Here is a 27,878-nt window from a genome sequence, read left to right on the forward strand (position 1 = left end):
TGTTTGCACAGACACCACACAGGTTTGTGTGTAGCCCTAAACACTTAAACAGCTGCAGTAGCTAGTTGAGTTAGGTGTCCATAACGAGTGTTGATTTCAGTAGAGTGGTCATCAACAGTTGACTATCTAAAACATGATCATCCCTTCCATGGTTCATTGAATCTGATCCAAAGTTATAACCAGCCAACAAGAGTACTAGTTTTCACAATGTTCATCCAAGGACACCGTTGATTCTTCACTACAGTGACAAACCATCGAGGCGTGGCACACAGCTGCACAGCAGCGATCCCCCGTTTCTTCCTGACTGAATTGAAGAAGGAAAAAAAAAACGCCACTAAACCAAACCCGGAAGAGGATGTTATGACCATTACGTAGTACAATAGTCGTCTGAAAGAAGGAATGCCAACGCTACTGGGTCACCACCATTAGGAATAAATAGATAACCACCTACTAACCGGAGGCTGAAGAAGTGGTCGCTATTTGGTTTGGTGATGTACTTTATTGATTTTGGATCAGACGGTGACACTATTTATTTTGTGTAGAGGTAGGATATCTGCGATTTAAACATCCGTTTGAAAAAACCGCTGTGACAGTTTGTGTTCTACACTAAATAGCATAGAGCATATTGATTTTGGTTTCGGTGTATATTATCCATGCATGGTTTGTATTCATATGCCACATCATATTAGAGCTAAACTGACACCAGGTTTTACAAAAGCTTGCATTATCTTGATCAGCCCATGATCAGCCACATTCCTGTTGGGATCAACGTACTTGTAATCTTCACCGGCGAAGTGGTAGTGCAGCGTGTAGCAACGCATTCACTCGGGGGCTAAACCGCCCATACACCCCCACCGGGACCTTAACAACACACGTCACCCAACTTTAGTGTCGTCGGACTTTTACCATCATGAGAACTCGGCTAAGAAATTCGATGGGATCGCATGGTGGATCACTGTTCCGGCTACTAGCCATTGTAGTGGCTGTCTTATTGTGTTATTGTGTGGGTCTTGTAGCTGCTTGTAATATAGACGATAAGACGGAAGACCTGATTACTTTCACAAGAGATCCAGGTAGCTACTTTGGTTACACTACGGTGCAGCATAGAAACACACGGGACAGCACGCCATGGTGAGTGTTTTTTTGGTAGACTATCATAATAGTATATTGTAATTTGGTATGTGTAGCATGGAGTGAAATAGCCTAAACTAATAATGCATATTTCCTGCACGGTTGTGTTAAGGTATCCCACACTTTCTCAATCTAGGTCCTAGTTTTCATTACAATTTACGTCAGTTCCGTAGCTAACTATTATATTATTAACTGGTAATTAAACCGATGACGCTTCACACGTGACTTTTATCACTGTAAATCACTTGCCTAAAAAACAAAATGTAAACAAGGCTGCTTGCTTTTTGTAACCCCAAAACACAGCGGTTAATCCCTATTCTTCCACAGCAAGTGATCAGGGGTCGATTTCACAAAAAATTAGGACTTGTCCTAACTTAGAACTAGTCATAGGAGAAATTAAAAATTGTGTGGCTAGTCCTAAGTTAGGACAAGTAACTCGTCCTAACTCAAGATAAGACTAGTCCTAACTCTTTGTGAAATACACCCTGGTTTCCTTTACCCGCACTAACAATCCCAGTACACGGGACCTTTGGCTTAATGTCCCAACCGAAGGTCAAGTCACCTTTTTTAAAGTATCTTGCTCAAGGACACAACCAAGACGGGGACTCGAACCCACACTCTGCTCAGTCTGCTGTTCAGAAACAAGAGTTTAGTAAAAAAAAAACCAAAAAAACAACAACAACAACAACATATGTACAACTTCACCAAAGAGAGCATGAACCTACCCCAATGACACAACAGCCCATCCTCCCCGAAATGTCTTTGTACCCCATGCCCCTCCCCTCCTCTCCCACCTACAAGTCTTCCCCCCCCCGCCCCTCCCCTCATCACCCACTGAAAAGTCCTTCCATGCCCCTCCCCCCCCCCTCTCTCACTGAAAAACATCATGTCTACAGTCTACACGCGGCTGTTTAATTTCAACAAATAAAAACTAAGTGGTCTGAAGATGTTTCATTGACGAATCACTCCCACTCTGTTCATGTTTGGTCTATAACCAAGGGCAAAGTGATAACAATAGAGGCCTTCGACCACTCTCGAGCTGACCACGTCCGGAGTGAGGTACTCCAACTTCCTTTCATCTGTGACCATCTTCCGGAATGTTAAGCTTGAAAATGTCCCCAAATATAAAACTCATTCGAATACAGAACTATAGTTAGAGTGGTGGTTATTTAAATGTACAGACAACCCGCTAAACACACACACACAAAGAAACAACAAACTAACAGATTGGTTTTGTTCCGGAGCTTTTAGCTTGAAAATATCTCAAAATAAAAACTTACTCGAAAACAGAACCAGTAAGAGTGGTCATTCCTCCATTATTAGACGTGCAGACAACCCGCAAAACACACACACAAATAACAAACTAACTCTGAACGAGTTTGTTCCGGAGTTTCTAGCTTGAAAATGTCTCAAAATAAAAACTAATTCGAAAACAGAACCAGTCAGAGTGTCCTTACTCAATGGTAAAATGTGCAGACAACCCGTAAAAAACAAAAACAGATTGAGTTTGTTCCGGAGTTTTGTTTGGCCATTTCTCTACGGTTAGATGTGCAAACCTCAAACACACACACACACAAAAACAACTAACTGATTCCTGAGTTTTTCGCTTGAAATTGTCCCCGAATCGCATTCGAAATACAGAAGCAGTAAGATGATACAGACAAACCGCAAACACACAAACAAAAACCAAGTGCACGGAATGAGTTGGTTCCAGTTCCCAGTTTTTAGATAGCTCGCAAAACACACCCATAAATAATAAAGTACACAACTGAGTTTTGTTCCAGCCCTCCGTTTTTATAGAAAATAAGATCCAATTTACACAAACCACAACCTAATTTGTTTGATCTCAATTATCAACTTGAATTACACCCCGCCAGAGTTTATATGGTCAGGGTGCCATAAAAAAAACACGATTAAATACAAGTGAAATTACAGCTTTAAAGGAAAGTATCCTTTAGTTTATGGAACCATTCGGTTGTTTTAATCATATTTCTATATAATTATTAAAAAAGGAACACGTTGCCTTGGATCGGGCGAGTTGGTCCATGAAAAGCGTTTGAAACCGTTTGTTATGAAATGCATGTGGTTAGAAAGATGTTTTAAACGTAGAATATTTACGGTAGGCCATTTTTTGTGTGACGTAACAAATTTGACTCCACAATCTGGCGTGCCGTGTTAGTTCACGACGTATTAGGAAAACCGTGCAATTTCGAGGCATTTTTGTGTGGACCATTATATTCTACTTTTAAAACATCTTTCCAACCGTATGCATTTCATAGCATTTTTCATAGACCAACTCGCCCGATCCAAGACAACGTGGCCTTTAATATAGAGAGAATAACACTTTTTATGAAGAAAATTTATTTTAAGGTCTGGGTAGCGTTTATGAGTTAAAGGCAGTGGACCCTATTGGTAATTACTCAAAATAATTATGAGCATAAAAACCTTACTTGGTAACGAGTAATGGGGAGAGGTTGGTGGTATAAAACATTGTGAGAAACGGCTCCCTCTGAAGTGACGTAGTTTTCGAGAAAGAAGTAACTTTCCACGAATTTGATTTCGAGACCTCAAGTTTAGAATTTGAGGTCTCAAAATCAAGCATCTGAAAGCACACAACTTCGTGTGACAAGGGTTTCTCAACATATGCATAAAATAACAAACCGGTGAAAATTTGAGCTCAATCGGTCATCCAACTTGCGAGATAATAATGAAAGAAAAAAAAACACCCCTTCACACGAAGTTGTGAGCGTTTAGATGGTTGGTTTCGAGACCTCTAGTTCTAAATCTGAGGTCTCGAAATCAAATTCGTGGAAAATTACTTCTTTCTCGAAAAACTACGTCACTTCAGAGGGAGCCGTTTCTCACAATGTTTTTATACTATCAACCTCTCCCCATTACTCGTTACCAAGTGAGGCTTTATGCTGATAATTATTTTAAGTAACTACCAATAGTGTCCACTGCCTTCAAGAGTTACCAAACATAAATATAAATTCCCTTTATGTACATTCTCGCTGTTATTTCCCCATGTGAGGCCAATGCCCAATCTCAGCACAGCATGACACCAATTTGCATTTACATAACATAATTTAAGTGTTGTGTAAACATAGGCTTGTTGCAATGTGGGACTTTGAACCCCAGACGTCCTCCATTATTAATAGATATGATTATTATTTTCGCTGCATATTGGTAGAGAAATGTCATGGGTCAGTGCATATTATACGCGAACTCTTTCATTGTAGAAGTAGTTGGCAGTGCGTTTTATATGGAAGTTTGCACAGGATTGGAAAACATCCTTGTTTTATGTTTGTCTGAAAGTTTACTTATATTATGAGGAACTAGACATTTTCTGTGAAGTATTTCCCTCTGAAATGACTGTATTTTTTTTTTTGAAAACTCTCTCTGAAAACCGCAATTGCTGATTTTGATTTAGTGCCAAAATTAAGGACTTTTGTGTTCACATGCTACAAATGGTATATGGAGGGCCTACGTGATTTGTCACCAGTGTCTCCTGACTCACAGACTCATACAATAGATTCAATCCATATTTCCACATGCTTTGTATTTTACATGTATGTTATGGTTGAACACACAATACATGAACACTGTCTGCGATTTGTCAGCAATACTGAATAATAAAATACAATATATTTAATATAGTAAGGTTTGCGGTAACACCATGAAATGACAATATTCGGGGTGGTTTTGATCAAACAAATAATAATACGGACATTTGTATTGCGCAGTGACCTATACAAATATACTACACTGCGCATTACAAGAAATACAAAACAAGCAGAGAAAAAAAAGCAAAACAAATACACTTACGGAGTAAGAATGAATTAAATGGATAAAGTACACACATTGAATTTATACATTTAAAGTCACTTGACACTATTTGGAATTCCTAAAAATAATTGTTAGCATACAAACTTTAATTGGCAACGAGCAATGGAGAGCTGTTGATAAAATTTTGTTAGAAACGGCGTCGTCTGAGGTAACGTAGTTTTTGAGAAAGCAGTAATTTCTCGCTCAAATATTTAAAGACTTCAAGCACGAAGCCCCTTTTTGAAAGCATATAAGATTGCGAAAAAAGGGTGTTTTTCTTGTATTATTGGCCGATTGAGTCCAAACTTTCACAGACATATTATTGTATGAATTATGTTTTGATACACCTGTGCCCGAGACTTCAGGGAGGCAACGAAGGTGATTGCCTCCGTGCCCCCCCCCCCCCCACACGATAATTGCCTTGGTGCCCTCGAAATACTCCAGTAGACATTTACAATTTCTTTTTAGGGAACGATGCAAGCAGACCTTGATGAGTTATTATCAAAATGTGTCCAGAGCCTTTAAAAATAATAACACACCTTTAACCAACCCACTGTTTAATTTATCATTGACCAGGATTTTAATCGGAGCCCCCAGAGGCAGAAGTACACATCAGCCTTCGTTGGAACGCCCAGGTGCCCTCTACAAATGCCAACCTCAGCCATCTTACAATTGTTTTGAGATACCCCTGGACTCTGAGGGTAAATACCTGTTATAACTGACCTTATATCTTTTTACCGCTTGAGGGCGCTTTTAAGGATGATATTCGTTGCATCACCATACATTTTAATAGAAGGAAATTTGCATAAAGATTATAGATTTTGTTTTTACCTATATACACCGATATGTATAACCGAGAAACATTTTGTAAATATATCTACTGAAACACATGAAATACAAAGTGATTGCATAAAATGATGACTTTCGTAAACATCCTGTAAGTCAAATTAATCCATGTTGAATCCATTTATTGTCCTTTTTATATCTAGGAAATGAGGATTTGCCTGGCGAGAAAATCGTTGATATTAAAGACAATCAATGGCTAGGCGTAACCCTGACTAGACAAACCAACAGGGAAAAGAATGGTGACTTCACGGTAAGCAGGTTTTCACTATTTTCGAATTGTCATGACTAGTTCATATTGGACATTGGACATTCACATAGGTTTGTACAGCGAATGATACACTTTGCTTTGTCGATATTGGACATTGAAATAACATAATAAAGCAATCGAAATTTATAAGGCGCTAATCCCATCCAGATCATAGCGCACTTGAAAGCAATTAACATGGACAAGGTGAGTCTTAAGACCTTTACGAAATGTATATAGAGTAAGAGATTCCCTAATAAAAGTAGGGAGATTCCCTTATTAAGCCAACCTCAGTACTTCACAGCATTCTGTTCATACGAAACCGAAAAAGAAAAAAACCACAAGGAACAAAAACACATCTAGTTTAAAGAGTGTTTTTATGACCAATTTCAGTTCTTCAGTGCCTTTGATTCTCAAGAGAGTCCATGTAAAAGTGTAAAACAAAAAAGGAAACCAAGTCTCTAACCTCATGTTTTAAAATGGTTTCCAAGGGTTGCACTTAACTTTTCTAGTGACCGGCCAGCATGCAGTACCAGTTTAGTTTATTTCACTGGTCCATCACCCTTTTCAGGTTTTGCCGAGCATAGACAATATGTTGCAGGAGTAAACTACCCGACAAAAGGCCACATTACAGCTTACGAAAGGGAGGTGGTGAGCGCGGTGCATGAAAATAGTACTTTTAAGACATTATCCCCTCCCCGCACTTTTTTTTCAGGTGTGCGGTCATCTGTGGTCCAATGATTACTACATCAACGAGTATCCCACGTCAGAGAACGAGGGAGTTGACCGATTCCCGAATGGGATATGCTACGTGGCTAACGCCAACTTCGAACAAGTCAAGAAACTACGACCCTGCGTTGATGGTGAGTTTATACCCATCACCGGCCTTCAAAAAATTGTTCAACTTCAATGACTTGTGTCACATTGGTAATTTTCAAAGACCAGTATCCACATTTGTGACCCAACATTACATGAAATAACAAAACTGGGACATTTTTTTTAGCTTAATCGGCCATTGGAGTCACGAGAAACAAAAATGAAAAAACCTTAAACGTTTTCACTGTTTTCAAACATTTTGTCTTGGGCTTGCAAGCTCAAAAATATATAAATATATATTTTGTCATTTCTCAAAAACTATTGCATTTCAAGCAACGGTATTTCTGAGAGAGTTTCCCACCATCACCATCTTTTTAACGCTTTTTGTTTGTGTATAAATCTCTAAATAATTTGTATTACTTTTAACAAAGTTATGCACACCCTAATTGGCGAGTGGACAACTAAAGAATAAAGAAAACAACTTGATGTCTCGTCTAACACTTAAAAACATTCTCACATCACATGCACAATCATGTGTTAATTTCTTGAAATCTGGCTTTCATCTACCACCAGTTTAGATCTAAAACATTGCGTCACCATTAACTTCCAATAACACGGACACGTGATTTATAATTATGTAAATTAGGTCTCAAACTTTCAAATAACTCCAACATCATGTTTTATCATCTACCATTTTCTTTCTCTCCGCAGAGATACAAACTTTAGTGAATGGGACGTACAGATACCAGGGAAGCTGCCAGGCGGGTATCAGCGCCGCCTACACCAAGGGTGGAGACCTTATGCTAGGGGCTGTCGGCTCGTATGAATGGAACGGTAATGTCAAATAAATTCACTTATTTCTAATACTTAATTATTATTTTTTTATGTTTACCCTTTACACCGCAGTGTTCAAAGGTACTGGAAACTATTTGTAATGACTCAAAATAATTGTTATCATAAAAAAAAATTCCAGGATAAAGAGCAATGGAGAGCTGTTGATAGTACATAACATTGTGAGAAACGGCTACCTCTGAAGTAACTTAGTTTTTGAGAAAGAGGTAATTTCTCTCTCAAATAATAAAAAGCTTCACCTGAAGCATTTTATTATGCATCTGAAAGCACACAAAGTCATGCAAAAAGGGCGTTCTTTTGTTCATTAATCTCTTGCAACTTCGATGACCAATTGAGCCCAAATGTTCACTTATTTAGTATTCTATGCATATGTTGGGATACACCAAGTAAGAATACTGGTCTTTGGCAATTACCAAATGTGTCCAGTGCCTGTAAGCACTGACTACAAACTCAGTGCTTTCCTGAGTCCCTCGTACAACCACCCCAACAAATAAGTCCACGGGCAAACTACCCGTGAACCCGCGACCACTCAATCTGAAGAGGATCTATGCTAAGTCTTTCAGGTATAATGTGTCTAGGTTCAGATCGGGCTTAATTTGAGTTCGGCAATCCCGAATCCTGTGAAGAAAAACTATCACAAACATTTTATTCGGTGGGATTCGAACCCACGACCTTTGACAATGTAAAGCAGATGGCTTACAAATAATAATAATAATAATAATTAAAATTTATATTACATAAATACATATTACGCCCCTTACATACAAAATGATCAGAGGCGCAGAACACTTGTCAAAAAGCACAGAGTGGAAGACAAAGACAAAGAAAAAAGACTGGTCACCAGGCCAGTGCCCAAACAAAAGTATGGGGATACGTCTGTCCCGCCAACATATAACTAATTAATTGCTTATTACATAGGCCTATCTCTGCTGGCATCAGTAATGTGTTGACCTTTTCAGGAGACATACGCCTCTAACCCTAACTATGGTAAAATTCTAAACTAACTGGCGAGGTGACCATAGAAGAAGACATAAACAGCTAAAAAGCGGTATTAAAAAGATAGGTTTTTATATTACATTTAAAAGAGATGAGTTTCTGTTCGCTACGTATGTGAAGCGGTAGCGCATTCCAGAGCTTAGGGGCTGCCACAGAAAAAGCCCTATCACCAAATGTAGTCAACAAACTAGACCAAAGCGATAGCCCAGCATAATAAATAATATCTAAATGATTATGTGCGTAGTAAAACTTGTCAGTTTTTAAAGTCAATATTTACTCATCTTTGACCCTAACAGGTACCACAATAAATGCCGACAAGGACGGGAACACATATCGGTACAACTTCGGGAATCTCACGGACTGGAACATGAAGGGTGAAAAACACCAAACAGAATACATAGGTAAGTAGACCATTGTAATGATTGAAAATTTATGGTGCTGTCCAATTCAGTAACACTCCAACACTGTTGACTTGAGCTAAACATCAAACCGTAAAAGTGTTGTTACATGTTGTATGGGTATATGGATCGGTGTACGGGTATTATGTTCGTATTTTGTCAGGTTGGTTGGGGTGTCTGGTGAACATGAGATGACCAGAAGAACTGGTTGACAAAATGTGTCAGGAGAATTATTTGTTTATTAAGTTCAACTTTGATGTTAAAAAAACAGACAAATTTTGCACAGCAAAAACAGTTGGCGAAAGTGGTAGTTCCTGGCCGATTTCCTACCTCCAAGGTCATAGTTAATGACCAATACAACTTTTCAGAACTAAAGAAGTCTCCTGAGTTCCGAATTCTACTCTGCAGCAGTAGAAATAGACACATTCTCAAGAACAAAACCACCCAGGAAGGTAGATGATATTATACAAGGTGTTACCGCAAAACAGGTTACAAACCAAGAACGCAATTGTTAATTGTGAATGGAGTAACCCTTTCAAAGGGTTTGTGAACGGTGTACAACACAAAAAACAAATCTCCACAGATTTGGGTTAAACTTTCAATGTTTAAAGCTTCCCTTAAATTACCACTGGCTGGAGGCGCTGTTGTTTTTGAGAAGTTAGTGAAACAATTCCACAGCAACAATTTTCATCTCAGTGCGACTAATGAAATAGAACTTCTACATGTGAATTATGCTACGTTCATCTTCATAGTGAGTGGGGATTCATGTAATGGAATTTTTTAAGAGGAATATCAACCTCCAGGAATATCAGCTCCACTGAGTTTCTGCATGTCTATGTTTTCTTCCTTGTAGCTCTTTACCTAGAATGGCTTTTAGCCTTGTTTTTTTGGCGACTTGCATAATGTTTTGTTTTAAATGGCAAACAAATTCATCTACAAAAGGTATCTAAACCTGATTTTCTATACATCATGAACTCCACAAGCAACTATTCTTCTCCATTCCTGGAAGACCTTTAGAGTCACGTGTTAGTGTATTTTGTAAAGCCTAAATAGCCCAACGGGTTTGTCCCTTTAAAGTGAGAATGCCGTTTGATATTCGCTACCTAGGTGGAGTGTTTGAAGCCGAATACAATAGGATCTCCACGGGGATTTTTTTTAAGGAAAGAATGTTCCAGGAGGAAATTGTTTGCACAGGAATTCAACAATGGGAAAATGGTTTGGTGGAGGTTTTGTTTGTTTTGCTGTTTTTTCTATAGGGATGCCGAAGGGACAAATTTAGCATACTCGAGTACTTATTTCCCTGTACTTGGACGAGGATTTGTCTCCCCCAAAACTTATTAATGCATTTAAAAATGATCAAGTCTCAAATGTGATAAAACTCCAGGAACTTAAGGGTGTTATCAATTCTCAAAACGTGATCAAAACTAGGAACTTAAGGGTGCTATCGTGACCTATCGCTCTATCTTCATAGGTTACTCGGTGTCATCTGGAAACTTCAGATCGGTCGACACGGAGCAGGGCGTCACGGGGGCGCCAAGGTCAGATTCAGTTGGGAAGGTTTTTATTTATGATCTGGAGACGTTTGAGATGTATACTCAGCTCAGGGGAGAGCAGGTAAAGTCTTTGCAATTTTTGTTTACCCCTGTACGATTTTCCCCGAATAAATAATGGCTTTTAGATTTAATATATAACTCTGTTGGGGCTAGATGGAGCCGGGTGTTGCATGAGAACTGTGCGGCGAACTGTGTACACATTTCTTTATTGAATTGACCTTATTCGGCCCTTGATATTATTTTTCCATGGGGATAGCATGCACGTCTGCGACACACTTCGAGCCCCGCGAATAACCCCAGATACCGGGCTGACCGGAATAATTCCGAATATAACTTTAACCTTGCATTCATTTCACACGGATATTCGCAGTCAATCCGCACATACATGTGTACACGTATTACATAGTGAATAAAACAACATTCTGTGATGTGCAAACAAAATGTACACACGTTGCCTGCCAGACATTATGTACAAACATTGTTAACACACGTTACATGCAAACGATCAAAAGTCCAAGCTGACAAATTACATCACCTCGGACCAATCATAATACATGGAAAGCTACACGTTTATCCAATGAAATCATATGGTAACCAGTCTATGATGGTGGGGATAGACTCTCCGGGGAACACATTTCCCTTTACCTGCAGGTATACAAAACACAAGCATTTGACTCGAGGGTACACTATGATATTTTTTTACTTCTAAATACAACACCGTATCGGAACACACGACACACACTAAACTACTTTGCACTTACCTCGTTTATTCTCACATGGGCTTAATCCACAGATGGGCTCCTACTACGGTGGTGCCGTTTTAGGGGTAGACTTCAACAATGATGGATTGTCGGATCTTCTTGTGGGGGCGCCCTTGTATACCGTCAAACAAGACGAGGGGCTTGTCTACGTCTACATAAACAAAGGAGCGGTAAAGACACACTTTAATATATATTTTGTATTTATTTAGTTCTTGTTTTGCAAGTTAGCCCCAAACAAGCATAACACCACTCTTGGTATGGGGCTACAGGAAGAACAAATATTTAAAGTGGAAAGAACTCGGGGGATCTGAAGGTAGGAATTGATATTCCTCTTAAAACAGTCCAAATTGTAGGATGAAGGGAAACATGCACCAAGCAAGAAGTTCCACAGAGATGCATGATGTGGAATAAAACCGTTGGAACGGCTTAGTTCTACATCTCAGCAGATCGAGTGTGTATAGATGAGACACGTTTGATTCGTTCGATGCCCCAATCAAAGAGCAATTTGTTGAATCAATATTCAGTAACATTTATTTCAATGCTGTCACTCATTACAACAGTGCAAAATTATGTATAATTTTTATACACAAGCAATGCTTTTTGTTTGCTTTTTTTTTAATTTTTTTTTTAATTTTTTTTATGCAAGTCGCCTGACACACAACGCCTGAAGGCCACTTCAAGGTGTGGGCTACAATTATTTTTGTCCAGAGGCCGTTGCCACCTACTCTTAGGGCTGAAACAGGGTTACCCCTTTCACAGTCCATACGAATGCTTCAGAATGATATTAAGTACACAATCATCCAATAACAAGCCGCACATTAGAGACAACATTTTAGGTATAAGGTTACGCAAGATGATTTTGTTCCCTTACGTACCTACACTCTAAAAACTAAAGAGTTGAATCCAACACTTGCATGAGTTCGGTGAGTGATGACCACTCTTTGAAAGTGTTGAACCCAGCAATTTATATGTTAAATCCAGCATTTTAACGTATTTGGTCAACAATTTAAGTGTCAGTTTAACGTTTAAAAAGCTGATCCAACAATTCAAAGTAATTTTTTTGAGAAATGGTGAAATAACACTTAAATTGTTGAATCAAACCTTTTTGCGTTGGATCCAAAAACTAAAAATGCTAGATTTAACAAACAAAACGCTCGATCCAACACTTTCAAAGTGTAGTCACTCACCGAACTCATGCAAGTGTTGGATTCAACTCTTTAGTTTTTAGAGTGTATATAGACGCATACAATAATGTACAACCAAGGGACAGTAATATGGACGTATGACAAATGAAGCAGACAGTACAGGTGCTAGACTAGGCCTACAAAACTTACAAATTACACCTATGTTTATGAATACGATTAAAGGAACTGAGCTTTTAATTTTTTACAAAAAAATAATCGAGAGGGCAATGAGGGGTGTTGTTCCAGTCTCGATCCTAGACGTATTATTTTATGTTATTATTAATCCACTGTGATGTGAAACAGGGAAGGATGGAACTCCAGGATTTTAAGCTGGATGGCACCAGGGCCATCGGAGGTCGCTTCGGCTCAGCAATAGCATTCATTGGAGACATTAATCTCGATGGTTTTTATGGTAAGTCAGTCTCGCGTAAAACATAAATAGCCCCCCTCCCCCACAAAAAAAAAAAAAAAATATCGCAAAACGACTACTGCTTTATAAAGCCCTTTTCCTGCTTTAGTTCGTAACAAACAGCGGTATCAGTTGCGATGGGAAACAAAGAACACCAATAAGAGGAAAGACTTCCATATTTCATGGGAAGTTGAACAAGGTTTTGTAAGCCCTTAGATTGAGTTTAGTATCCGTCCGGTAAAATGACAAAATTGTATAAATCACTTAAGATTCGAAACCTAACTCCAGCTCATTTTTCTTACGAGCAGGAAGTCTGTCTAGCAAAGATAACATCACAAGGTGTTGTGGTAGACCCATACAATGTTTTTTTGTATGTTTACAAGTTACTGTTTAAAGGCACTTGAGACTGTTGGTAATTTCGTAAAATAATTGTTAGCATTAAACAATAATTGGTAACGAACATATAAAACATTGCGAGAAACGGCTCCCTCTGAAGTAACATAGTTTTGAGAAAGAGGTAATTTGTCACTCAATTGATGAAAGACTTCAGGCCTGGAGCCCTTTTTACGCATCTGAAAGCAAACGAATTTGTGCAACAAGGTTGTTTTGTAGTCTTTCATTATTCTCTTGCATAATCGATGACAAATCGAGTCAAAATTTTCTCATTATTTCTTAGGTTATGCATGTGTATATATTGTATAGGCTACATTTATAGATTTATACTATACATAAAAACAACCGAACGGTTAAAAAAAAGGGGGATACTTTGTCCTTACACCTACTCTAGCCCTGCAGCTGATGCAGTCCATTCGAAACTGATTATTCAAACTACATTATGACGTCATTTCATGCATATTCATTGCGCAAGTATATATAAGTATATTACTATCATCAAATTCAGATGTCGCTATTGGGGCACCGTACGAAGACGAAAATACCGGCGCAGTGTACATCTATCGAGGCTACGTTGGAGGGATCCGAAGAAAATATTCACAGGTGGGTCAAATGTATAATTTTTTCTAAATTTGTTTTAAAAAAATGCTGTAAATATTTTTATATGAATCTGAGACGACTTTAGGCCCAATAACCTTTATCAGGCATCTGGAAACAAACAAGAATTTGTGCAACAAGGGTGTTTGTTTATAGGATTTGAGGCATTGCATGGTGAGGTATCAATGTATATTTGGTTTGCGGTAACACCATGTGTGTATCTACTTGCCAGGTAGAGTTGTTCTTATAGAGAACTGTCTTGCTTAATTCTACTACCGCGGAGTAGAGAATCGGAGGTTCGGGAGACTTCTCAGTTCTGAAAAGAACTGTCCTGCTTTTGAACTTTTACCAGGGCGGATGGTATAGAAAATAGACTGGACTACTACTTTAGCTTTATAGGATTGTAATTAACTGTACTGCCGCGGAGTCAGTTCTGAATTGGTCTCAACGTTTCGACTGGCTTGTTAGGATTCACCAAGTGCAAACACTGGTATTTGACAATATTACCAGACGTGATAGGTGCCTGACAAAAATTATTGTAATAAAATATTGTAAACTTCCACAACGTCATTCCTTACCCCAAAGAGAATCGCCGCAAGAGAGGTCCTACCTGGCCTTCTAAGTTTCGGCAGTTCTATTTCCGGAGGGATGGATATCGACTTTAATTTCTATCCGGATCTTGTTGTGGGTGCCTATGAAAATGACACAGTCGTATTGTTCAAGTAAGTAATATTTCATCCAGTTATGGTATCTCCCTATTTCTTTAAAGGCAAAATGTCCCTTTGGGTTTTGGAACCGTTGTATTGTTTTGATCCTGTATAAATCTAGGTGTCAATAAAATATTAAACTATGTGAAAATCTCATTTGAAAATGTGGTCGCGTTTTTGAGATATCGCCAGAAATCCAGAGCGATTATGTCCTCGCAGGAAGAATAACCGGTGTTGGAATACACAATCTGAGATTCAATTTTGGGGATAACAACTCAACATATTTACATAACCACATTGGCATTTTATTAACAGTGATTTTACCAAGCCATTGTACACTTTCGGAACAGAAAAAAAAAAAAAAAAAAACCTCACAGATTTACAAATAACTTACAGGGTTTACAGAAGGTAATGGTGAAAGACTTCTCTTGAAATATTATTCCATGACATGCTTAACTTTTTGAGAAACAATTATCAATTCTCGGAATCGAGAACTACGGATTTATTTCAAACACATGTCATGACACGGCGAAATGTGCGGAAACAAGGGTGGGTTTTCCCGTTATTTTCTCCCGACTCCGATGACCGATCGAGCCTAAATTTTCACAGGTTTGTTATTTTATATATAATGTGTGATACACAAAGTGTGGGCCTTTGGACAATACTGTTTACCGAAAGTGTCCAATGGCTTTAAAGGCAGTGGACTATGGGTAATTACTCAAAAAAGTTATTATCATAAAACCTTTCTTGATTACGAGTAATGGGGAGCTGTTGATCGTATTAAACATTGTGAGAAACGGCTCGTTCTGAAGTGACGTAGTTTTTGACAAAAAAGTAATTTTCCATCAATTGATTTCGAGACCTCGGATTTAGAATTAGAGGTCTCGAAATCAAGCATCTTGAAGCCCACAACTTCGTGTGACAAGGGTGTTTTTTCTTTCATCATATTTTTTCTCACAACTTCGACGACCAATTGAGTTCAAATTTTCACAGGTTTGTTATTTTATGCATATGTTGAGATACACTGACTGTGAAGACTAGTCTTTGACAATTACCAATAGTGTCCAGTGTCTTTAAGTAATGAGAAGAGCATGCTCGATGCTAGATACAAGTGCAATAACTCCGATGCAACTATGATCTGGATGTCATCAGGTAAATGGTAGCACCATTTAGATGCTAATCCCAACGAGCTGAGCTGGTAATACTCTTTTTTAAAGTGCAGCTACCCGACGTTTCTACAGTATCTTTTGATTGTCTTCGAGGGAAATTTATGGTGAGTCAGAAGGCGCAGTACCCCTCAAGTTACCGATCTTTTATCTGTTTCAGGACCCTTCCGGTCATCAGGCTTAGAGTTTGGATCGAAGTTGAACCATCGACCCTTGACCCTGAGTTCCACAACTGCAGAATAGGGGGTCGATCGATCACGTGTCTAGATGTTCAAGTCTGTTTTGACTACACCGATGAACATGGTTTGCCGGATGACGTCAGTAAGTTTAAACAATATTTAAATCAGTGTTTGAATAAACTCCATTGATCTCGATCTGTTTGTTAGGTGTTTATTGTGTTTACAATGTCGGTAGCTATTATTAAGTTTGTGAAGTGTTCGGCGATTTTTTTTCCTCAAAACTTTGTTAGCATCATTGGTTGATTTACAAAAATGGCCGTGATTGATGAACGCTGATTAAATAGTTAATATTTATATAATTGAATACTTGATTATTACTTGATATATTACTCGGCTGGGATTCGAACCAACGACCTTTGCAATTGTAGAACAGTAGCAACTATATTGACTGATTAATGATGTCATTAATATTTACATATTGGTGATCGTGATTGATTGAGGGTTTGGTGGATGAATAATCGATGGTCGGCCAACAAAGATTGATTGACTGACTGATCGATATTCGATCAATGATTGGTTTTTCAGAATTTGATTATAATCTTGAGGTGGATACCCTGAAGTCTGATATTGGAGCCGCGTCCAGGTTCTTCTTTTTGACGGACGAAGGGAGCGAATCAACAGCCAAAGCAGAGACAGTTGAGCTCATCAAAGACGTAATTTCTTGTTACTCAACAAAAGCGTACTTAAGGGTATGTGTAAATAACAGACTAATGTTTCAAAAACAATGATTTCAAAACCCAATAAACATGGTCTTACCTTAATCTGTCTTCTTCTTCTCAGGGCGAAGCTGGTGATTTCCTGACTCCGCTCAAGTTTCTTCTGAACTATAACATCTTCGACTACCCAGTGGAAGGTCCACGGCGCGGCGATGAAGTGACCTACAAGTTCAACGGTGGTCTAGCACCTGTTATTGACGATAGCGCCTGCTCAAACGGAACTGTTGAAAAATTGGTAAAGAAAGAAACAGTTTGCTATATATTTTGTGAACTTCCAGAATTTGTTCGTTCATTCAAATCCCCATGGCCCAATTTCATGAACTGCTTAAAACAACAATTTTGCTCAGCATTTTCCTGCAGAAATGAGCAGGACACCAGTTACAAATTGTACAAGTGACATTGTATTTTGGCTGGTGACCTTAATCTTTTAAGTACACCTTTGCTTTTCTTTAGCAATTTGTTTTTCTTTAACAATTTTGCTCAGCATTTCTGCATAAATGAGCAGGACACCAGTTACAAATTGTACAAGTGACATTGTATTTTGGCTGGTGACCTTAATCTTTTAAGCACACCTTTGCTTTTCTTTTGCTACTTCTTGTGCTTAAGCAGCTCTATGAAATTTGCCCGGACCAGAACGAAAGTATTTTGACAATACAAACAGATAAAGAACCAATTAATATCAAAGGAGTATTTCTAATGTAGATTTTCACTGACCAAAACTGACAGGTTACTTTGGTGTGCCAATGTGACGTCACACGACGGCTGTTTTTTGTTTACAAAATGCAGTTTTTTTATTGTTCTTGTATTAGTTCCTTGCAATATTCATTTTTTTCCCCCTTTTTTCTTTTTCTTTTAGGTGTTGTTCGTACGTGATTGCGGGAGTGACTCCATTTGCCAAACTAACATTAAGGTCGTGGCCGACCTCGAGGCACAAAGGTATGCACAAAATTTGGTGTGGGAATAATTGATGGTCAGATTTAAATAAAACTTTTTAGCCGTGAGGCAACTTCTGCAGGCAGCTTGGAGGCAACCAACTGCAGTGTATGCTACCGGACCACTTTAGTAGCACACAAGTAACTTTTCAACACTTTCATACCATCCCAAAGAAAAATAATATCTGAAAATTCAAATGTGAACAAATTCTCTTCTTGGAAATTGCTTGGAACGTGATGCCTGTAAATTGCCCGTGGGCACGGGCCAATTTCATAGAGCTGCTTAAGCACTAGAAGTAGCTCAGCACAAAAAATTATGCTTACAGGAATATAGGTTACCAGCCGAGCTACAATGTCACATTTACAATTTGTGACTGGTTCCTCCTGTTCATTTCTGCTTAGCAGAATTTTTTTTGAAGCAATATTGCTGCTTTAATAAGCAGCTCTATGAAATTAAGCCCTGGTGTGACATGGCCCTAATAAACTAAACCTTATTTCCCAAACCACAGCGGTAACCCGTACATCACTCTGGGTGGTGACAGCGTGGTGTACCTGTTGGTGGAAGTCCACAACCAGGGGGAGGAAGCACACAACTCGGAATTGCTCATCACCCATCCAAGAGAAGTGGTTTACGAGTCATTGGAAATTACAACAGTGAGTGGAAATATCATTGAGGCATTACTAAGAAATTGCTTGAAAAAGTACAAATAGATTTATGGCAGTTAATGACTTACAAACTAGTTTTTACCACGCGGTATTTCAGTTTTTGCCACTTGTGTTTTAAGATTTTGCCGCTTGATGTTTTAGTTTTGCCACACATGTAGTTTCAGTTTTGATACTAATGACATCTTTTAAGAGCAATATCAATTCCTACCTTCAGCTCCACTTAATTATTACTACATTTCTATGTGTTCTTTCTTGTAGCACTTAACCTATAGCCTTGTTTTGGGTGAACTTGCATAAAAATCAATTTTTGCCTTGTGTGGCACTATTTTGTTGCCACTTGCGACTTCAGATTTTGCCGATAGACCTTATGCACATGACGTTATTTCAGTAGGGCGTCCTCACCTAGAGGTCAAAAGGAGGTTGTTCATTGGCCAATCCATGTGCGGCGCGCGTACAAATCTGTGCGTTTCGATTGTTTCGTCGCCGTTTTTCCACTAAGATGGCCGCTGAATGACGTCAATGCATAAGGTCTTTTGCAGTTTTTGGTGAAGTTTTTTTTACTCATAGTTTTAGTTTTTGACACTCATAGTTTAAGTCTGCAAGAAATGTTTAACTTAAAAAACGTTGATTTTTTTTCCTTTGAAGGTCGAGTGTATCCAGTCTAGTACCTGTACTCCTGACAATATGATAACCTGTGCACCAAGAGAGGCATACAACGAGACAGCGGAAGTGCTTTGCTCTGTGGGTAATCCTATGAGATCTAACACGGTGGTGAGTACCCTGTGGGTAATCCTATGAGATCTAACACGGTGGTGAGTACCGGATGTTATGTGGTTTATGGGTATCATTATAATGTATTGATTTATATTGCGCCCATTCAATAACATGTAAACAAGCGCATAACAAAATAAGAAAAAAAACAGGAAAAACAACAATCCATAAAAATGATTACTTAATGGGAATTTAGAATGCGGTTATAAAAATGTGGTTTACAGATTAAATGTTTGCCCCCGCAGTTCGTTCTTAAGCAGAATTTTAAAAGTATGAAATTAATATGAAATGATATCACCATTGTATCTTGAAAGTGACCGCTCGATCTGATGCTGTAAAGTTTAAGAACAAAATCAGTATTACAATTTTGTGTCATTGAATCGCGGACCAATGGTCATTTAATATTGCCAGTTTCATTCTTAAAGAATGTGCTTGGAAATCTGTCGTTAGTTCAATTCAATTCAGTTTGGGTATTGCTCGTCGAACATGCTCATAACAGTAAAATACTTTATGAATTACAGACTTTGTGCTGAGGTAAAACAATAGTTACGCGTTGAAACTCTCTGTGTTTACACAAGGCATATCCCAACAATTACTGTTTTCATTATACTTGTTGAAATTAGCATTGGATTTAGTTGTACCAACCAGTAATTAAAGGCAGTGGACACTATTGGTAATTACTCAAAATAATTATTAGCTTAAAACATTAAATGGGGAGATGTTGATAGTATAAAACATTGTGAGAAACGGCTCCCTCTGAAGTGACATAGTTTTCGCGAAAGAAGTAATTTTCCACGAATTTGATTTCGAGACCTCATATTTGGACTTTGAGGTCTCGAAATCAACCATCTAAATGCACACAACTTCGTGTGACAAGGGTTATTTTTCTTTAATTATTATCTCGCAACTTCGATGACCAATTGAGCTCAAATTTTCACAGGTTTGTTATTTTATGCATATGTTGAGATACACCAATTGAGGAGAATGGATTTTGACAAATACCATAAGTGTCCAGTGTCTTTAAACGTTGATTCTTGGTTTCCAAAACAGAGTATTCTGCGCATGCGGTTTGACGTCGGTGGAGTAGACTTGGGGCGAAAAGTGGTGGATTTCTCTATGACAGCCTCGACCATCAGCGTCGAAGAGGGCGCTGACAGTCTACGTGACAACACCGCGACAGTGGAACTGCCTGTCCTAATCGTCGCTGATATAGCCGTGAGAGGGTATGACATGAACTGTGACACTTTGTTTTGAAAATGGATACAGTTAAAGTTGTCTTCTTCACAGAACTCGGGACCCTCTTAAAATGTTTCAGTCAAAACAACACTAATTAGTCATATGAGACATGATTTTGATAAATGGTAGTCAAAATCATGTCTCATGAATGACTAACTAGTGTTGTTATGACATAATTTACGAGTCTACTGAGTATACTGAGTATACGCTGACGAGTAAAACCAAGTAGGATAGTATTCTGTGTACCACCTGTACACATTTTAACATCTATAAAATGTTACGGTACCTACTTTTAAAATTTTAGGATTCAAACTGAATCTATAGCTGTACCTGGCTATTTAGATGGTGTAAGGAAACCCAATAATATTCATGTTAAACCCCCTAATTGTTCTCTGACATGTAAACCATTGAAAATCCTTGGTAAGAAAACACCCAAAATAATGACAGTAGGGATAATTGCTTTTTCAAAGTTATACACAAAACAATTCGAACTAATACTACTATAGAACCGGGCAACCTTAGTGGCCTCGTGGTCTGCACTGAAAAGACAAAGGTCGCGGGTTCGAATCCAATCAACCCTTGTAATGGTGGATAAACATCCATGGGACTTGAACAAGTACCGATAACACAGTCCTTAACATTAATCGCTTTGGCGGGCCTACAGCTGAAACAATAGGAAGAAACTATAAACAAATAGTAAACTTGTTGGTGCAACTAGGTATAAACCTCTTTTGTGTGGGTGTCCACACCACACGTGTCAGTAACAAACATTTATTTTCAAGTTGCATCATTTTGATATTCGTGTTACAGAGTGGTGCAACCAGAGCAAATCTTTTATTCCCCGGACGACGAGACAATAGACGGCAAGGCACCAGACAAGGAGGCCCTCTTGCGGCAAGCCCTCGTAGGAGCGGGTTTCTTAGACGGCGACGGCAAGTCAAACATGAAAGGAATCGGACCCACTTTTACACACATATACGAGGTACAACAGATTCTGTGTAAAGAGTATTGTTCATGGGTGCCATATTCACTGGGCTGCTTAGCACAGATGCTTAGCAGAAACGGGTTACCAGCCACGAGTAATTAACTAAACCCAGAGTTATTGGTTCCCTGCAATGGCTTGAGTCTTGATTGTTAAACAACATTGTATAGAGCCGTACGAGGACTCACTTTCATAAAGTATGGTTACTTGTACTTAGCACAAAAACTTGTTACAAAAAGGAGAAATGTTGCTGAAATGAAACAGAATATCAGCCAAACTTTCGTAGATTTTAAATTGTTTTCACTGGTTCCTATGTCCGTGTTTCATGAAATTGGCCTTTGCCCTTTGCACTGACGTCATCAGAGGCTATTATAGTGGAAAGAATAAGGTTCTTGCGGTGCCTTTAATGTTAGATTTTGTCCCTTGTTAATTTTATTTTGCTGAGCAAGATGTTCTTGAGCCTTTTTAAATGTTAAAACATACTAGTGTGGTGTCAGTTTCGAGTAATTGGCTTTATAAATTGTAAGCTTTCACAATATTATAGTCATTACAATAAACAAATTTGTTATTAAAATTTACAAACTGCCACGGATGAAAGACTTACACAACTCTACTTTTTTTATATTAAAGGTTGGTAACCAAGGGCCTGGCCGTCTACCGTTTGATGGGAAGGTTACCATTCAGTTACCATGGAGAGCAAACAACGGTGATTGGTTGATTTACATCAAGAGCATTCAGGTAATAAAGCCATTTTGTATAATGTCCGTGAAAACAATTTCTCCAGCGAAACAGGTGATAGCATAGCACTTTACCACAATCAATACGGAGTAGCACTTTACTCGTAACTTAGTACAGTTGGTGGCACAACTAAAGTTATTGTGTCAAATAATATTGATCTCAAGCTCATTATTAAGATCCCAACTATAAAACATAAAAAGGAACTTAAGCTTGACATTTAACCTGACAAACAACCTTTAAGTAACACTTACGCTATAGGTGAAGTTTTACAAAGTAGGGCCCTTCTCTTCTTAGGAAATGTTCTTTTTTTTTTCTTTTCTTTTTTTCACGGAGGAAATTATTTATTCACATTTAAGACCACTCCTCATATTTACAAGCACGCTGAAAATCCATAACATTAACAGCAAAACAAAACATACAAAATACAATGTTAACCTTGTGGAAATGTAACTTCACTCCAAAGTCTGATGCATTGTTCACTGCATTAGTCATCGAGAATGCTAGAGTATCATACATGCAACTGTATCTATCCATGCGGTGGTGACAATCAGAAGCTTAAGAAGAAATAAGTACCATGTATAGTTCATTTTCTCTGCAGATGAACGGTGGAGGCAAGTGTGATGGTGCGTCAGTACTAGAACAGCAGAGATTTGAAATAATGGACCATTATTTAGATTCAGCCGGCATGCTGGCTTATTCAAACGATGGACTAGCTTCGGATGATTCTTCAAATCGAGATATTGTAAGTATCTTGCCCCCTAAAAAAATAGTTAATGGCCTAAAGTTTCGACCCCAGCAGAGTTTTTTCAAAGGCTAAATGAAAACACAAGTCACATGAACAGGTTTTCTAGGTGTAACATGGGCATGGTGAAATGGAAATACATGAATACATTGGTAGAGAGACAGAGAGCATACAGAAAACATGTTACCACTTTCAAATTGTTACCCGATTTGATATCCGATAATCTACTCCGCGGTAGTAGAATTAAGCAAGACAGTTCTCTAAGAACAAACTCTACCTGGCAAGTAGAGACACACATGGTGTTAACGCAAACCAAATACTGATTACTAAGTTTGAGAACAAAAACAAACTTCAAGAGTTACTTCGTATGTTATCATTATTATATATTTCTGGTAAAGAAATAGGTTGCCTCATAAGTGACGTTGGTCACTGTGGCTTGCAAGCAAAAGGAAACATTATAAACAAGTGTGCTTGCTATGTGAACCAGAAACACTTGCACCCATTCTATTCCACGTTTGTAAGTGTTTTGTTCAAACCAACACTACTCACAAAAAAATTTACACATAGTGCTACCGCAAATATTACCGTATTATACTCCCCCCATGCAAAGTTTCATTTTCTACTACATGTATACCTATTTGTAAGTCTGCATAACATTATATTTATAATAACTCCATGAACATTTAATTGTCTTGTTTTTTTTTTTTTTCAATATGAAACAAATCATTTTGAATTTTCGGATATTCTTCCCCCCCCGCAGGGTTGTGACAGAGCTCAGTGCGTCACCGTTAGGTGTACAGTCGATGGCCCTTTGAACAGCGGGACCGGGGTTGTTGTCACCATGGATGCGTTGCTGTGGCAACGTACACTAGTTGATGTAAGGATGCTCTTAACTTTCACTCAAAAATACTCGTACTGAAAAACCTTGGCACACAAGCTTGTGGTGGTTAAAGTTGAGTTTATTATTCAGTGCTTGGCTTGACAACAGGAATAATGAGGTCTTTTTACTGAGAGTTTTTGCGGGAAAACACCCGAGGTCATGAAGATGATAGTTTAGTGTTTTTTTTATGATAGGGTGAAAATACAGTCAAAATCCACAAAATCATGATCTTTATGTCAAACCAAAATGGTGACGTAGTCAACATGTTTCAAGTTTCACTAAAACTGAGTGCAAAGTGGAGTGAAGGTTGGAATATGACTTTAAATTAATTTATGAGTAATTTTAATTTTGCATCGGGGAAAAAGAATTTTTTCACCCATACACCTTGTTTGTAAGCACTGAATACTCTGTACTTTTATTTCCGAGTTCTGTACAAAATCTCAGGCATATTACGCGGATGAGATTCGAGCTGAAGAATCAAATTTTTTTCTTTTTTCTTCCTTATGAATTATGTCTTTATTTATTCATTTCTAGAATGAGATGGGAATCGTGGATCTGATTTCGACGGCAACGTTTGGACTACAGGATACCAGCCGACCCCACACGCAACCTGATGATGGTGTGCCGGACTCCATTGAGGTAATATCGCAGAAAAAAAGCTGTCTCACATTTTTAGACAATGAGCGAATTGCATTATTTTTTTTTCTTAAGAATTTCCGAGAATTTATGTTTATATAATGTTCTTGATCTGTTGCCGTTTTCTACCGATTTCGAGACATTGCTTTTAATCTTTTTGGATTGTTTTCTTATTGTTTTTTTTTTTCCATTTTTTTTTTCAGTTGTGGATATACATTTATTGTAGGGGTTAGTTTGTTTATTTGTGCACGATTGAAATTTTGTATCATAAAATAAAACGTGACAAAAATTACTGCAAAGTAGCATTCCGAATGTATAAGTTTGTTAATTTTTTTAATTTTTAAAAATTGTATACCCTTAGTATTCATGTGGTGGATTGTGCGCATTAAAAGTAATCATTGTTATCATCATTATTAATATAACCGATCTTCAAAATCAATTTTTACTTTTCTGTATTTTTTAGTTGAAGACAACGATTTTTACCGAGGAATTACCAAATAAGCCGGTGGAGCCTTGGGTCATTGCCGTCAGTACCATCGGAGGCATACTGGGGTTGGTGATCCTAGTTGCAGCTCTATGGAAGGTACGCCATAAAACAATCAAACTAAAATTTAAAAAAACATTACAGTGGACTGTTGTTACAAGGTTGATGGGCTGGCCAGATTACTTCTTTATAACAAAATTTTATTTTATAAGAGGAAATGCAGCAAAACAAAGAAACACAAAGCAAAAATGAAATTCCGGACTTTTTTTAGTGAGATTGTTCAGACTTTTGGCTGAATTCAGACTTTTTATGTCGGCCTGGTGAAGAAAATCAGACAAGAAATCCTGCTCATTGGTCTACTTCTCTAGTGCTTTGGATACTGTTCCCAAAAGCTTGAAGGAATCTAAAACCCCAGGGGTTACTAAAATGTAGAAATGTCACCATTTCAAAAAACCTTTTAATTTGTATCAAAGTTTCAGAATTTTTCGTTAGTAACGACCGTCACCTGTGTTTTTAAGCAGTACCTTTTTGTGATAATGAACCTCATAACGAGAGTCGACTGTATAGTATAGGGACTGTGGAAGAACAAATTGAATAAAATAGTAATAAATGAAACCATCGAAAGCAAAAGATAAGACTTTAATCACTATGCTAGCCAATAACCTATTGGAGAGAGCACAATGAAGAAAGTTTCAATTCTAGAAAGGGGAGGTAAAGCATATAAGAACTATTCCAAATGCTGGCAGAGTGAAAACACTGGGAAAACTGTGAAGTCACTGTGATTTGTCACCAATCAGGTAGGGACTGCAAACGCATTTCACGTGCTGGGATTTTACCTGCCAAGGGTCCCAGACGTGGAAGGCAAGGGACATAATACCACTACGCCAATCAGAAACCCACTTGTTTTAGTTTTATTAAACTTTACACTGGCATACAAATATAACTATCCAAGACGATACATAGAGAAACAATGAACCAAAAAAACTTTAAAATACCAAGCCAGTGAGTGGCAAGGAGGAACGGGTGACCAGCACCTCTACAAAGCCGTCCTGCCACAAAAGCCGTCCGTCCTTGTAAAAACCACGAACCGACAACTAATTATTTGAGATGTTTGTATCTTTCTCCCCAGCTTGGTTTCTTCAAGAGAAAGACGTTGGATGATATGACCCCACCGACTGCCCTTTGAGATGGTAGGTTCAGTTTGGACACAAGAAATCTTCGAACTCTTTTGAAACATCGCATCGAGGTTTAGCGTTCGAAACTCCAATCCACTGCACCACGTGCAAAAAGCTCCAACTCGCAGTTACAGCGTGCAATGTGTCAACCGGGTGCGTCCAGCTGCAAAAGAATAGTTTCGTCTTGCTCCTAGTACCCTCTTTCTTATGATCCCATTGTGCAATCATGGACTTCTCGTGTACATACGAAAAAGGGGCCAGTCTAATTTTCCTTACAGCCTCGGTTCGGTTATTAGAGACAGTTGATCAATAAGAATAAACACCAAGCTGTTAAACGTTTACTCTTCTTCCTTTTGTTCACTTTTATTTATGTTTTCCAACTTAGTCCCTAGACCCCTGCATCGACCGCCAAATATGAAGTTCATTAAGAGAAACGTCCATCATGCATGTACAAATCTCAGCCAGTAGCAGTCTTCCTTTTATAGACCCAACTGAGGGCGCTGTTTCGGCTTTTGACGTCATAGCAATGATGTGTAATACTTTGAATTGTTATTGGCTGATTATACGAATGACGACACAATTATGTAAATACTTGCCAAATTATATATTTTGCTGCATTTAATCGGTTAGATAGAAGCTACTGGTTCCCAAGTATGGACATGACAGTAGAGTTATACCAGGACTAACACATTACTGGGCTGTACAAATACTATTGTCTTTGTATACTGCTAGTTATTGTTTTGTATGCGTATATAATGCATTAAATGCTGTGTAAGTTGCGTGAGATTTGAAAAATAGAAGTGGGGGAGGGGGTAAATATTAATATTGCCAGTTATTTCCTGACAGGGAACTGCTACAACTTTTCTTGGAAACATGATAAAGTGATGTTATGCTCAGAAAATCACAGTGGAGTTATACCCGAAACCATGGGTTTTATCACATAAAGATACCAAAACGAATCAATCTTACACCACAATGAGTGTTAAAAAAACACTTATTTTCCCCAAACCATTGAATTGGTGTTATTTTGAATCTCTAGTCGGTATATAATCTGAAAACATCAATGTCATTTAGGAATCTGAATGCACACACATTTGTGCAACAAGGGTAGGTTTTCCTTCATTGTTCTTTTGCAACTTCAAAGACCAATTGAGTCAAAATGTTCACAGATTTGTTATTTTACGTATTATGTGGGTTACACCAAGTGAGAATTCTGGTCTTTGAACACTTTACCAAGAGTGTCCAGTGTCTTTAACAAAGGTGTCCAGTGTATTTATCTATTTGGGTTCAAAGGCCGAAAGGACCGAGGTTAACCGTGCAGCCGCGTTTAGACTTTTAACTTATTTTATGTCTTATATCAGTACATTTATTACATTAAGTAATTGTATCTATGCAAGTGTTTTAAAACTTTAATTAAAAGGTGCACTAACTACAACTAGCTAATTAATTACAAATAAATTAGAAATTAAATTATAACATTTGTAACTATTATTTTTGTGTACGTTTATCTTAAAGATTATCACCAACTAATCTATTTTTCTATAAATTTGCTGTAATTTTTGATATGATTGTTTTTCCCCCGTTTTGCTGTTGTTAAATGTGTCTTTTGAGTTATGTCGCGTGAGTGAAGTGTTGATTAAAACAAAAAGCACATAAATACTTCATCCAAAGAAATCGTAAATCATGTGATTTATTTATTTATTTTAATATGCAAATCAATTAAATTGGCTTAAAGGGAAGGTACACCTTTGGGGTAATTACTCAAAACAAATATTAACTTAAAAACTGACTTGGTAACTAGCA

The 27,878-nt window shown here is 38.0% G+C and overlaps 1 protein-coding gene across 1 annotated transcript; it reads left to right on the top strand.

The window, feature by feature from the left end:
- LOC117299996 (integrin alpha-9-like) lies at nt 1–26,882 on the top strand. Its single transcript, XM_033783638.1, has 25 exons — nt 1–1,131; nt 5,533–5,657; nt 5,946–6,052; nt 6,762–6,909; nt 7,574–7,696; nt 9,007–9,111; nt 10,580–10,722; nt 11,455–11,592; nt 12,910–13,018; nt 13,917–14,011; nt 14,591–14,727; nt 16,039–16,199; nt 16,643–16,806; nt 16,898–17,068; nt 17,690–17,769; nt 18,275–18,419; nt 19,077–19,202; nt 20,253–20,425; nt 21,249–21,420; nt 22,051–22,158; nt 22,757–22,900; nt 23,661–23,777; nt 24,315–24,419; nt 24,880–24,999; nt 26,030–26,882. Exons 1-25 carry the CDS (start codon nt 911–913, stop codon nt 26,084–26,086), a joined length of 3,294 nt encoding a protein of 1,097 aa, XP_033639529.1. The 5' UTR covers nt 1–910; the 3' UTR covers nt 26,087–26,882.
- Nucleotides 26,883–27,878: the final 996 nt, after the last annotated feature.

This window comes from Asterias rubens, chromosome 15 (genome assembly GCF_902459465.1).
Source record: "Asterias rubens chromosome 15, eAstRub1.3, whole genome shotgun sequence".
NCBI lineage: Eukaryota > Metazoa > Echinodermata > Asteroidea > Forcipulatida > Asteriidae > Asterias > Asterias rubens.